The sequence below is a fragment of the Pipistrellus hanaki genome, assembly GCF_964339955.1.
Source record: "Pipistrellus hanaki genome assembly, chromosome: 1".
In the NCBI taxonomy this organism is placed as follows: Eukaryota; Metazoa; Chordata; class Mammalia; order Chiroptera; family Vespertilionidae; genus Pipistrellus; species Pipistrellus hanaki.
Window position 1 is genome coordinate 58,854,161 of NC_140503.1, and position 13,624 is coordinate 58,867,784.

The following is a 13,624-nucleotide window of genomic DNA, read 5'->3' on the forward strand; positions in this document are numbered from 1 at the left end:
CCTCACTGGCCATCTCATCACAAGCAGCCATAGTTCAGCATCATTTTGCTCCATTTTTTTCCTTTCTTTTGCCTTCCTATTTTCTACCTGCTACTTATAAGCACCACTCCATCCCTATTATACTTATGTAACAATAATAACTGACTAAATGCTTACTTTATATCAGGCATTATAAATGCTTTTATGTATGTGCTTTCACTTGGCAGACATTTTCCCTATCTTGGTTTTGCCCCAAGTGTAGGACCAAACCTTGGAGCTTCATCTTTTTTAGCCCTCAAATAAACATTTCATTTATTTAATATTCATTCATTTATTTATTTATGCTAGGCAGTGCTAGCTCCTGGGCTTTGGCAGCAAACAGACTTGGTCTCTTTTCTCCTGGAACTCCACATTCAGGGCTGATAAAAGTAACTTGTTAAATAAAGTCATTTCTGTCTTTGAGGGAATTTCCAGAGTTTATAACTATTTTTATGCTTGCTTCAATAAAAGACAACAAACAGCAAAATAAAAAAAAAATATAAGATACCACACAGCAGGACATGATGGCACAGGTACTTCAGAAAGTGTAAAGATGTTAGAAGCTGAAGAGACCACTTGGATTAAACCAGTGGACCTTGAAGCACTGGATCAGACATAGGCAGGGAAGACTGAAGTTGTATGAGAATAGACATAGTGGTTATGAGCAAGGCCTTTGGAGTTAGACAGATCCTGGGCTCAGATCCCAGCTCTGCCACTTATCATGTGACTCTAGGGAGCAATTTATAATCTCTCCAAGCCTATATTTCCTCACCTGGAAAGCTGGGATAGTAATAGTGCCTTCCTCAAAGGGTTATTGTAGGGATTAAATGGGGGAAGAAAGCAAACATGTAAATCTCAATAAGTAAGCAATGCCAGAAGTGTGATAAGTACCAAGCGGAAGTTCATGTATAAAGGGGCAGACTCTCTGAGGTCCTTACACTTTAACTACTTGTGAAAAGAATATCTTTGGAGACCTTACCATTTCCACAATGTGGTTTTTTCATGTACATTCAAGTTTTCTAGCAACTTGTAAGGTAGATATAACTATCACCACCTTCATTATTCAGAAGTGGATATTGAACTTCAGAGAGATTAAGAATTTTCACGTGGCTTCAAAGGAACTCTGGCCAAGACTTTGAATCCAGATCTTCTGGCTCCTAATCTTTTTATTTCTGTTGTAAAAGTAAATTATTCTCACAGAGGTGATAACCTGGCTTGACAACCAATAGCTTAGGCAAGAACTTCCACCAAGAGTAGATCGGGCATCTAAAGCTAATTCAGAAGTGGGAGTCAAACACAAAATTTGTGTACCTCAGGCCTCTAGAAATAATTGGCCAATGTGCACCAATAGAAAATGTGCACCAATATGGAAAAATAAAGTAGGTACCTCCTTACATGGAATACCATGGAGCCAATAGAATGAATGAGATACATCTATATGTACTGGCCTAGAAAGACTTTCACACACCTTAAACAAAAGGGTAGACTGTGGAACAATATGCACTAGAGAGATGTTATAGGTAGTGTTTCAGAGAACAGACTTGACCCACTAAGTGATTCAGTCCTCATCACGTGGTCCCCTTTCCACACTATTACTCCCACAGCCTCCTTTCTCAACTCCCATTTTTCTTGGTCCTCATTATCTTTTCCCTTAGCCTGCGGCTCCTACACCAGGGACCCTAGGAGCTCTTGTTTGTGGAAGCCAAGCGCATGCGCTTCCTAGACCAGGAAGTGGGCATGTTTGCCCTGCCCCAGGATGAGTCTGAGAGTCATTGATCCCCGCTGCGCGCCTCCGGTGCCTGCACACTACCCTGGCTGCACAGCCCATTTCTGCCCAGGTCACCTTGGTGCTCAACTAGGCAAGTTGTTGTTGAGTTTGCTGAGATCACATTCAGTGCCGGGTTTTCCTGTTCGCTTCTCTTGCTGTTGAGACTCCTCTGCAGGTGGTGGTGGTAATGATTGCCATGCTTCCTGCTGTTACCGCTCCGCCCTCCTAGTAAGGGAGTTTAAGCCAGATTTGCTTCAACTAGGAAACTGAGAATAAGAAAGCCCGCCCTTTCCCCTGAAAGGAGATAATGAGTTCCCTCCCCTCCGTGCTCCGTGCTTCCTTGGGTGAACTAAATTGTATACAAAACTCAAGTTGATAGTCGTGAACGAAGCTCCTTAAATAGTAATGATTAGTAGCAGCTAACCCTTACATTGAGCCTATGGTGAGCAGTCAGCCTCACAACTTTGCCTATAAGGTAGGTCCATTTATTCCCATTTTATTGATGAGGAGCCATGACCCAGAGAAGTTAAGGAATTTGCCCGAGTTCACCCAATGTCCATTCATTTAGTACATTTAGTGGCAGAGGCTGAATTAGAACCCAAGTAGCCTGGCCGAGTGTCCAGTACCACCAAGCACTGCCTTCTGCTGCCTCGCAGAAAGAAACCAGGCTAGGGGGAAAGTCAGTGTGCAGGTCAAGAAGCAGTTTATTGAGGCTTAGTTTCCTTTTACGTCAACTTTGGGAAATAGGAGAGAGACTGGAATGGAGACTGGAAAGAAGACCAAGAGGTTCTGAGCTCAGAAAACTGTGAAGTGGAAGAAGGTAGATTAGTTACAGGAACATATACAAGTATCTACATCCATTTTTAGACATATAAATATAATTTATTGAGGTGAAATTCACATAACATAAAACAAACCCTTTTAAAATGAACAAGTCAATGAACAAGTACATTCATACTGTGTAAGCACCACCTCTACTAATTCCTAAACATTCCCATTACCCTGAAGTAAAACCACATACTCATGAAGTGGCTACTCCCAATTCCCCACTCCCCCCAGCCCCTGGCACCACCAATCTGTATTGTCTCTATGGACTTAGATGTTCTGAATTTGCATATAAATGGAATCATACAAAATAGAATCATACAATAACAAGCCTTTGTGTCTGGCTTTTTTAACTTAGCATAATGTTTCTAGGTTCCTCTTTGTAAGTAGCATATATAGGTACTTCATGCTTTTTGTGGCTGAATAAAATTCCATCATATGTACATAACACAATTTGTTTATCCTTTCAGCCATTGATGGACAGTTGGACTGTTTCCATCTTTTGACTATTATAAATAATGCTACTGTGAACATGTACATATATATAATTGTTTGAATACCTATTTTCAGTTCTTTTACATCTATACCTAGGAGTGGTTATTGTAGGGACATGATGTAATTCCATGTTTAACTTTTGAGGAACTCTCCACATCTTTTTGAAACTCTTCCTTAATACTATAATACTATTAATACTATAAATAATATTAGATATAAGGCATATAGTAGATATTTTAAATCAGAGTGTTGAAATTTGGGGCCAGAGAAACTTCGTAGCAATCCTGGCCTCTACCCAGTAGATGTCAGCAGCATCCCCGTCTCTCCCCTATTTGTGAGAACTAATAATGTCTCCAGACATTGCCAGATATCCCCTGGGAGGCAAAATTGACATCCTTCCCTCTGAAAATCACTGTTTTCAAGGATTCCCCGTAAACTTGAAACAAATCGAACACTAAAGCAGAATACTAAAACAAAGTAAGGGCCTTTAAGAAATAGACATTCCACCGAAGCTGGTTTGGCTCAGTGGATGGAGCGTCGGCCTGCGGACTGAGAGGTTTAATTCCGGTGGAGGGCATGTACCTTGGTTGGTGGCACATTCCCAGTAGGGGATGTGCAGGAGGCAGCTATCGATGTTTCTTTCTCATGGATGTTTTCAGCTCTCTATCCCTCTCCCTTCCTCTCTGTAAAAAGTCAATAAAATATATTTAAAAAAAGAAATAGACATTCCTTTCAAGTTTGCAGACAAGAAATACTTTTTGTTTACTATGTTATGTTAAGGAGGTTGTATGTGTGACAACCAGAAAAAAATGTTATCATTATATATTCATATAACTTTTATATGTATCATTAGAACCATAAATCTAACTCATCCACAAAACTCCAAGAAATACACTTTTCACCACAGTGTGCATTTCATACTAAATCACATTTATAGCAGACTGTATCACAGAATTTTTGAGGTGGCAACTAGAAGGAAGATTTTGCAAGATATTTTTATATGGTAATATTTATTATTTTACATGTAAACTCAGACAGAGCCCATAACGAATTTCCTATTTGGTTCAGCCAAATAATGAAAAGACAAATGCTGATTTTCATTACTGGCATACAGTGAAAACCAAATTATTTTTTCACATGTACTGTTAAAGACATGGTGAGTTGGTTGTTAGAGTGGGAACTCTTGACTACATAAATACCTTTACCATCAAAAGTCTGTCAAGATTAAGACTGTCATGAAAATGGACCAGCCTTAGGCACACACAGCATTGGTGTAGAATTCACAGCAGTTAGCAAGGGCTATGGCACTGAACTCTTTATTTTCCCATGGACCGGAAAAAGAAGGAGCGTTGGTGCCATTCAGAGTACTGAAATGAAAAGCCAGAGAGATACATAGTGGGTCAGATGTTAAAGAAAATTCAACAAGACATATCAATAAGTTCTGGGGGTGGGGTGGGGTGGGGGGAAAGACCTATAAATGGATCCAATTGCAATGACCAATTAAATAGGACATAATTAAGTATATTTTCTCATTCATGCCCAAGATAAGACCTGTATATAAGCATCTATTTCCACCCCTCCTTAGACACATGTCCCCTCTCCCCCCCCCCCCCCACCCTCCCCAACCCTCCCAGTCCCAGGCAACCACCACTCTACTCTGTTTTTATAGGTTTGGCTTTAAAAACAAATTTTTTATTCTACATATAAGTGATACCATGCAATATTTGTCTTTGTCAATCTTATTTCACTTTGTTTAATGCTTTTACAAATACCAGGATTTCCTTCTTTTATAAGGATAAATTTTCTGTATCCATTCATCTGTCAGTGGACACAGAGGTTGTTTTCATACCATGGCTACTGTAAATAATGCTGCAATCAACATGGGAATACAGATAGTGATTTCATTTTCTTTGGATATATATTCAGAAGTGAGATTGCTGGATCATGTGGTAGTTCTATTTTTAATTTATTTGGGAACCTTCATACAAGTAGGGGATTTTAATAATCCCATTTAGTAATGGATAGATCATACAGACAGAAAATCAACAGTGAAACATTGGACTTAAATTATATGATATACTAGATAGACTACCATACATTTACAGAACAATCCATCCAACACCAGAATACATTCTTCTCAAGTTACACATGAAAATTACCTGATAGGTCAGATGCAAGGCAACAGAACAAGTCTTAACAAATTTGGGAAGATTGTATTACTATCTGTTTCTTGTAAGGCTGATCTAGTGATAATGAACTCTATCAGCTTTAGCTTGTTTGGAAAACACTATTTCTCCACTTCTGAAAGCCTGATAAAGCATCCTTGGTTGGTAGTTTTTAAGTTTGAATATATTATCCCACTCCCTTCTGAACTACAAGGTTGCTGGCGAAAAATATGCAAATATGCTTATGAGAATTCCCTTGCACAAAATGAGTTATTTTTCTTTTGTTGATTTTAAATTCTCTTTGTTTTTAACTTTTAACAATTTAATTATGTGTCTCTGTGTAGGTCTCATTAGTGTCCCGAATGGGGAGGTTTGCAGTCAGCACCTGAATGCAGGCTAATTAGAAGCTGGATCCTTAGATACCAGCTTGGGAAAGTATGCAGTCAGATTCTTTTCAGGGAGAAATTGGAAGATGGGCATTTGTGCCTGCTCCCTCTGTGCTGAACCCTGGGTGTATAGCTATTGGGGGTTGCTTCTGTGCTCATTTAAAAACTTCATCTTTGTTGGCTAGATTTCCCACTGGAAATTGATTTCCAGCGCAAGCCCAGTTTACTGCCAGAGATAGGTGATTTGGGGGCCTGTCCCTTAAGTGGCAGCCATAAAATTTGGGGCATTAGATGTGTGTACATGCTCCTTCCAGGGAGATACCAGAAAATTGGTTTTATTGTTGGAGGGAGAAAGTGGGCTCCAAGGAGGATCACAGTCATCCCAGAGATACATGCTAATTAGAAGCTAGACACAGGGGACTCCTGAATGCAAGCCACATTGGTTATCAGAACCAGGTGATCTGGGGGCTTGTCCCTGGGGCAGCACCACAAACACTCTGGCACCTAAGTGTGTAAAACTCTTCCCAGAGAAATGCTGATGGCCTGGTTTCATCATGGAAGCGAGCCTGAGGGAAAAGGTCAGGGAAGTGCCCATGGGCTTGTTTGGGTTCTAGGGAGGATTGCAGTGAGCCCTTAGTTGCATGCTAATTCGAAGCGACAGACCAGGCTGCTGCTTTAGAAAGTCCGCTGCGGAGCCCTTTCCCGGGAAAGACTGGGAGATGAGCAATTTTGCCAGTTCCCTCTGCACTGAGCCTTGGAGGAGAGCCACAATGAATGCTCACCGCCTGTTAAGAATTGCTCTTGGTTTGCTATAGTTCTGGGAGACTCAGAAACCCAAGCCCCATATTATTTCAGAGGCAAGTGTTTGGGGCACTTGCCCCTCAGGTGGGAGCCTTAAAAGTTGGTGCCCTAAATGTGCAAACCCTTCCCTCCTCTGGGAGAAGTTGAGCTGGGAGTCCCCTCAGTTGTATAGCTCTGTGCCAGGGGTGGGGTTTATGGTAAGACTGTGTCTTAGCCTTTCCTACCCAATTCAATGTGGGTATTTTCTCAGTTTTCCAATGTGTAGGAGTCACTCAGCTAGTTTCTGGTTCTCTCAAAGGGAATTACTATGAAGCTGTACATTCATATCTTGGAGGAGGGAAGTTCAGGAGCCTCCTCTATCACCATCTTGGCCTGGAGTCACCCAAAACTTATTTAGTATAAACACATTGGACAAAAACATGATCTCTTTTAGAATCCAGATGCTAATGACACTAAGTAAATGACTATAGACAAAAAGTCCATTGCAGCTGTAGAGGCAGAAATGAGCAGGAAAGAGTATTCTGTTCATTTTTCAGTGAAGTTCAGTGGAAAGATAACTCATTGTTAAACAAAAGTTAGCAGTTTTCACTTTATTCATTTACTTTGGTTTGTGCTTACAATGAAATCCACTGGACTGGCACAAGAACATAGGAATCGAACAATATCACTATCCTGTTTATAATTCATCTTTAATAGTACAATAAAGGGATTATTTTTCAAAGATTGTTGGTTGCCTACTCTGATGATAACCTCTAAACACAAGAGGGTAACATCTGTTTACTCAGCATAGTAACTTGTTAAGTAGCCAGCACCCAAACATCTGCATAAGTAGTGAACAGATCAACTATTTAATGATAACTTCCAAATATATCTCCCACTCTGATTTCTCTCCTGAACCCCAGATCCCAACTGGCTTGCAAGTAGCATCCATGGTGGTCCCACAGGTACCTCCAAGTCAACATATCCAACTGAATGAAGCTAAACCATAATATTTCCCCTTTATTCCCACTCGTGAAACTGGTCCTCCTCTCAGTGGACTAGTGTCATCTCTTTTAGACCTTTTTTCAAAAGCTACAAAGAAGACAATCACTTGAGGCTCCTTTCCCTTCCCTACCCCATCCTTCCCTCCTATCTAGCGATGACCAATTCCATTAATTCTCCTCAGTCCAGTGCATCTTCATTCCCATAACCACTTAGTATCAGCTGTTACCATTTAGTCACTTAGACTATTATATCAATGTGTTTATTGGTCTCCCAGACATCTAAATGGTTATAAGAATTATCTTTTAAAAATTCTTAACATGACAGTGTTCAGAATTCTGTAAGTCAAGATCTAAATACCTTAGCATTTCATACAAGGCCTTTTAAGATATTTTAGCCTCATCTCCCAGAACTATCTGCATTGTCTTCAGAACTCTCTTCACTCACCCATATATCACTACTGTATATATCTTTTATTTTGGCAGAACTAAACATTCTAGTTCTTCAAATCTTTCTTTCTGTGTATCCTATAACTATTTCTTTTAGCTTATATATGCTCCCTTTTTCCCCCTCCTGGCTTATTTCAGTATGTTTCTTTATCTCTGATCTTCTGTATTTTGAAAATATGCCTAGGTGTAGTTTTTTGGCATTTATCCTGCTTTGTGTTCTCTGAGGTTCCTGGATCTTTGGCTTGGTGTCTGACATTAATTTGGGAAAATTCTCAGTCATTATTATTTCAAATATTTTTTCTATTCCTTTCTTCTCAGTTGGTTGGAGCATCATTCCTTATACTGAAAGGTGGAGGGTTCAATTCCAGGTCATGGCTTATACCCAGATTGTGGGTTCAATCCCGGTCAGAGCACATATAGGAGGCAACCAATCGATGTTTCTCTCTTTCTTTCTGTCTTCCTCTCTGTAAAATCAATTTTAAAAAACATATCCTTGGTGAGGATTAAATAAAAAATAAATAAATAAACTAACAGCCTGGCCAGTGTGGCTTAGTTGGTTGAGCATCATCCCATGCACCAGGAGGTTGCTGGTTTGATTCCCTGTCAGGGCACATGCCCAAGTTTCGGGCTTGATCCCCAGTAGGAGGTGTGCAGGAGGCAGTTGATCAATGATTCTCTCTTATCATTGATGTTTCTATCTCTTTCTCCCTTTCCCTTCCTCTCTCTGAAATAAATTTTTAAAAAAACACATATTTTTTTAAAAAGCAGACATAGATACAGAGAGCATTTTGACAGATGGGACGGGGTTTGGGAGAATGGGTGAAAAAAGTAAAGGGATTAAGAAATAAAAATTGCTAATTATAGAATAGTCACAAGAGTGTAAAGAACAGCCAAAACCGGTTTGGCTCAGTGGTAGAGCGTCGGTCTGCGGACTGAAAGGTCCCGGGTTCGATTCCGGTCAGGGGCATGTACGTTGGTTGTGGGCACATCCCCAGTAGGGGATGTGCAAGAGGCAGCTGGTCGATGTTTCTCTCTCATCGACGTTTCTAGCTCTCTATCTCTCTCCCTTCCTCTCTGTAAAAATCAATAAAATATATTTTTTTAAAAAATAGAGTGCAAAGAACAGCATAGGGAATATAGACAATAATATAATAGCCATGTATGGTGTCGGATGGGTACGAGATTTATCAGAATGATCACTTAGTAAGTTATTTAATGTCTAATCAGTGGATTGTACAACTGAAAGTAATATAATTTTGCATGTCAACTGTAATTGAAAAATAAAAATTGTTTAAGAAAATAACTCATAGAAAACTAAGACTCAAATGGAGCATCTGATAAAGTGATTGTGTTTGACCATCTACTGTTCTACTGTTCTACAGACCAACTTCTCAATAGCATCTTTTTCGTCATACATGTATCTACTCTAAGACCCAGCAATTCTACTCTTGGTATTCACCCGAAATAAATAAAAACATGTGTTCACATAAACAAAAACAGAGTCTCTGGTATGTTTTTAAATGGTTCCTTTTCCTCTTCACCCAGGGAAGGGAAAAGGGCACCATTTTGAAGTACACCATAACTTCAACTCTGTTTCTTTTTTTATTTACTGTGAGAACCTGGTCTATTTCCTGGAGGTAAAAGTCACAAAAGTGTGGGGTGCCTCCTATGACTGTCACCCCCACCCCTACCCAAGTTTTTAACATTCAGACTTGTCCTCACTATGCCTCCAGCAATTACAGTTTCAGGTTCTCCTACCCCTGCATGGGTTGGTTTCTGCAGCAGTTTCCACTCATGAGTCTCTGCTCCAATAACTGTGACTGCCTGTATTCCCCTGTCTCTCCAATCTTGGGGGCAGTGGTTTGCTGTGTGTCCTCACCTCTCTTAAGAATCTAAGAACAATAACTGATTTTTCAAATTTTTCAGTTTTTTACTTGTTTACCAGCTCCTTACATGAGAAAACAGAAAACTATTATAATATCCCAGAAATTGGTAAACAACTTTATTTTATCTGAATGCATCATGATCAATTCAACTTGATCCTCTTTCAGTCATCATTTCTGTCTGAAGAAGCCCATAATTTCTTAGCCACCTAGGACCATTGCCAAGCCTTCACCTACAACATTCTGGTCACAATAGGGAAATCACACTTCCTTTCTTCTTTCCTTGCCCCTCCATTTCTCAGTATCCCACCAATATCGGTAAAATCTGTCACTTGTCCACACTAGAGATAATACATACTAGAGGTAATAAGAGAAAAGAGCATAAATCTAGACTACCACAAATACCCATCTTCCTTCTTAAACACTATTCAGGATCCACATGATTACTCTCAAGACCCTGTTTCTCCCAGACAATTCCTGAGTTGTGGATAGCATGTTAGAGGAGGAAGCTGGGATTCTGATGCTCACTCACCTCTGGAAGAGCTCTCTGCAGCACACATAGGCCTCATAGGTTCTATTGGTGAAAGTTGTGTTTAGGAAGGAGACACAGTCATTTTCAGCTCCCCTGGGAACATAGAGGATTCCTGGATAAAGGAGACAGAGATAGTAAGGGGAAGATTTTACACATGTTCCTGAAAGCTCTCAACAATTTGGGTGTAAATTGGAGAACATTGTAGATTAGGTGCCTTTTATATGCATCTGTGAGGTGGGTGGTTAATCAGTATTCTGAGAGAGAGCTTATCAGTATCTAGCTTTGTGATTTCTACCAAAAGACTAGCTGAGGTACATACCTGCCACACAGGCACTGATAAGGGATACACAGGCCCCTGTGAAGAGGGCACTCACTACAATCTTGGACAAGTCACTCTTCCTGTGGGGTACCATTGATGCTGCAAACAAAACAAAATAATAAATCACCATCCAATCTGGTATTTCCCATGAGCCCCAATTAAAGAATGCAGAAGAATAAAACACAGCAGATGAATAGCATTTTTTACTACTAACCACCAGAGGCTGGCCAGCAGTGCCCTAAGAAGTGTATATATACTTTAGTCCTGAGGGTTCATTAATTCAAACATTACCCAGGTCAAGGAATGTGTGTCTGACCTTAACTTCAGTGGTTCCATGAACATTCCCAAGATGCACCTGGATCAAGGAAAGCTCCAGTTTGCTCCAGACAGGCACAGATGCCTGGTGTTCATTACATGGACCAGAATCTGATGGACTGCTTTGAGCCAGAGGGCTAAGGACGGCAACATTTGCCTAAACCTCAGTCACATGATGCACATCCCACTGCTAGATGGCAATCTCACAATCAGACAGTAATTGGGCATCAGAATTAGAACAGCACAGGCAAGCATTTAACAAAGGGGGCAAATAAGCCAAAAGGAAATTGTTTCACCTTTAAATTGTTCAACCAGCAGCCAAATAAATCAATTTAATGATTCTTAATGGACACACGTAGCTGTATTTCTTCTTACACTTTATTTCTAACTTGGATCTTCCAAACTCTTGGAATTTGCTATCCCTGACCTCAAGGACAACGCCACTTTCCTTACTTTTTCATCCAACCATCACCTACAACCTAATTTATCTGTGTCTGCTTCAAATACCCCTCCCCCGCCTAGTGATTTATAGCTTTTAATCCCACACTTGATGCCAGTGGTTCTTACTGTCTATCTGTCCTATGTGTCTGATGATTTTATTTGTCTTTTGATTCCTTGTGCAACTCCTACTTCTATGAAGACAACTGGTGAGCAGCCTAATTTCAGAAAGTACCTTTGGTACTGAATAAAAAAAAATGGGTATATATGCACAATACACATTAAATGGCAAAATAAAAGTAATATCATGATAATCTTCCTCAAAGGGAAAATAAAAGTCAAATAAGTCTTTTGAGCCTCCAATGGAATGGAAAAAGAGTAACAGAAATAGAGATTGTAAATCTAGCCTGGGCTCCATGCATAGCCAGGCACATGGCTACCTTAACTCCAAATTATCTGTGCCAATCAGGGCCCATTTCACACCAGCTTCTCTATCTGGTCTCAACTTGTACTAAAGCACCAGACTGCCTACTACAGAAGCTAGGGTCTGTCTGGCTTATTGGGTAGCTGGGAAAATGAAAAGACTCACTCAGGCCTCCCAGTGTGATTCCTATGGAACTAAGATTGGCAAATCCACAGAGTGAAAATGTTGTAATGGTTTCAGCTCTCACCTAGGGAAAAAAAATGTAAATAATAAATTCAGTCCCATATTGTGTAGTCATATAATCATGATAGAAGTTCCAAAGATCATAGAACCCCCAATCTTTTCCACATTACTCTAAAGAATATGGAAAAGATACTCAGAAAATATTCACTTCCTGAGTTATTACAGGAATAATGTTATGGCAGCCACAATGGGCCTCTTTGCCCAGCACTCTTCTTGTTCAAGTCCATGAGTATGGAGAAGGCCTAAGAATGAGGATGATTGAGATACAGGGAGAGAGAAAAGGAGATCAATTTATAGCATTTCAACTTATACATGAAGAAGGGGATCTTAGGCCATCAAAAATAGTGTCTACCCTGAACTTCCCCAACTGTAAATTACATTATAGAGAGAAGTTGGGTCAGAGTGCAGGGGAGGAATAGCACACAGACCTCAGGGGCCTGGAGCTAAGCATATTGTTGTGCTTGCATTGTGGTTTAGGCCCGGGACACTGGAAAGGGATCCATGGGTGTGAAACAAATTTGTGTAACACTTTCTGTCTGCCCACAAATGATTTGTGCTCTTCTGAATTGCCACCTACAGAAATCCATTGTTTCTCGCCCCCGATCCACTCTTCCATTCCGGAGAGACGTTTGTTCCTGTATTGAGACAGTTGCTGATAGGCCACAAACTCATTTGTGAAGAACTTGATCCCCACCATCTCAGCCACCATTGGACAATCTGCCCACTCTACACCCATCATGAAAACCATAGGCCTTAGGACGTAGGAGCAAATCACCTAGATGAAAAGAAAGAACAAGCAAAACAGGTCAGGACCCAAGGACTTTCTCTGGAGCCTTAACTTAGTCTCCTCCACCCTTCTATCCATGCTCTGTTTTAGCTCACTGTGGGCCAGGAGAGCACTCACAGTTCCAGGACCACTTAAATACAACCTACAGCACATGTGTCAAACACAAGGCCCGCGGGCCAAATCCAGCCCGCCAGGCCTTGCAATGTGGCCCGCACCACGCTGTCATCACTGCATTCCGCTGTCAGTTTATGACATTGTCAGTTTATGACTGTTCAGTAAACCATTCGGCCCGCGATTTAGGCTGGATTTTAGATTTTGGCCCCTTCTCTGATTGAGTTCGACACCCCTAACAGGGACAGCACAACAAATGTAACTCTTTACCTGGAAAGTGAGCCCCTGTATGTCTACCAATTCCCCTAGCCAGGAAAGGGCAGCATTGACAAAGGCCAACACGGCCAAGAAGGCAATCAGGTTGGCTGCTACATTAGTAGCAAGGCCTATGGCATCTGTGGCTCCATTGCTGGCAGCTTCCAGGATATTTGACTCCTTCCTGTGGTTGTTGGGCATAGGAGAAGAATATGGTGTCTGGATTAGTCTCAGCCTCTCACAGAAGAGAAATTCCACTTTTCCTGTGGTGCAGGAGTACAGGAGGAAGGTGCAAGACCAGCTTAAGAGGAGATAGGGTTCCTCAGTGACCCTTGTGGTGGAAATTATACTGAAGCAGTATCAGGTTTAATTGCCATGAAATTGCACTGACACCTAGGACAGAGAATACTGGTCTGCAGAAGACCGAGG

General features: G+C 40.8%; 1 protein-coding gene across 1 annotated transcript in view; it reads right to left on the minus strand.

The window, feature by feature from the left end:
* Positions 1-4,103: 4,103 nt before the first annotated feature.
* Positions 4,104-13,624, minus strand: part of SLC28A2 (solute carrier family 28 member 2) — a 29,391-nt gene continuing 19,870 nt past the window's right edge. The window contains exons 13-18 of the mRNA XM_084869443.1: positions 13,211-13,379; positions 12,620-12,817; positions 11,965-12,046; positions 10,623-10,721; positions 10,304-10,415; positions 4,104-4,473 (exon numbers count right to left, since the gene is read on the minus strand). Of these exons, the coding sequence (XP_084725569.1) occupies positions 4,359-4,473; positions 10,304-10,415; positions 10,623-10,721; positions 11,965-12,046; positions 12,620-12,817; positions 13,211-13,379 (775 nt within the window). The 3' untranslated portion in view covers positions 4,104-4,358. The remainder of the gene's footprint in view (positions 4,474-10,303; positions 10,416-10,622; positions 10,722-11,964; positions 12,047-12,619; positions 12,818-13,210; positions 13,380-13,624) is intronic.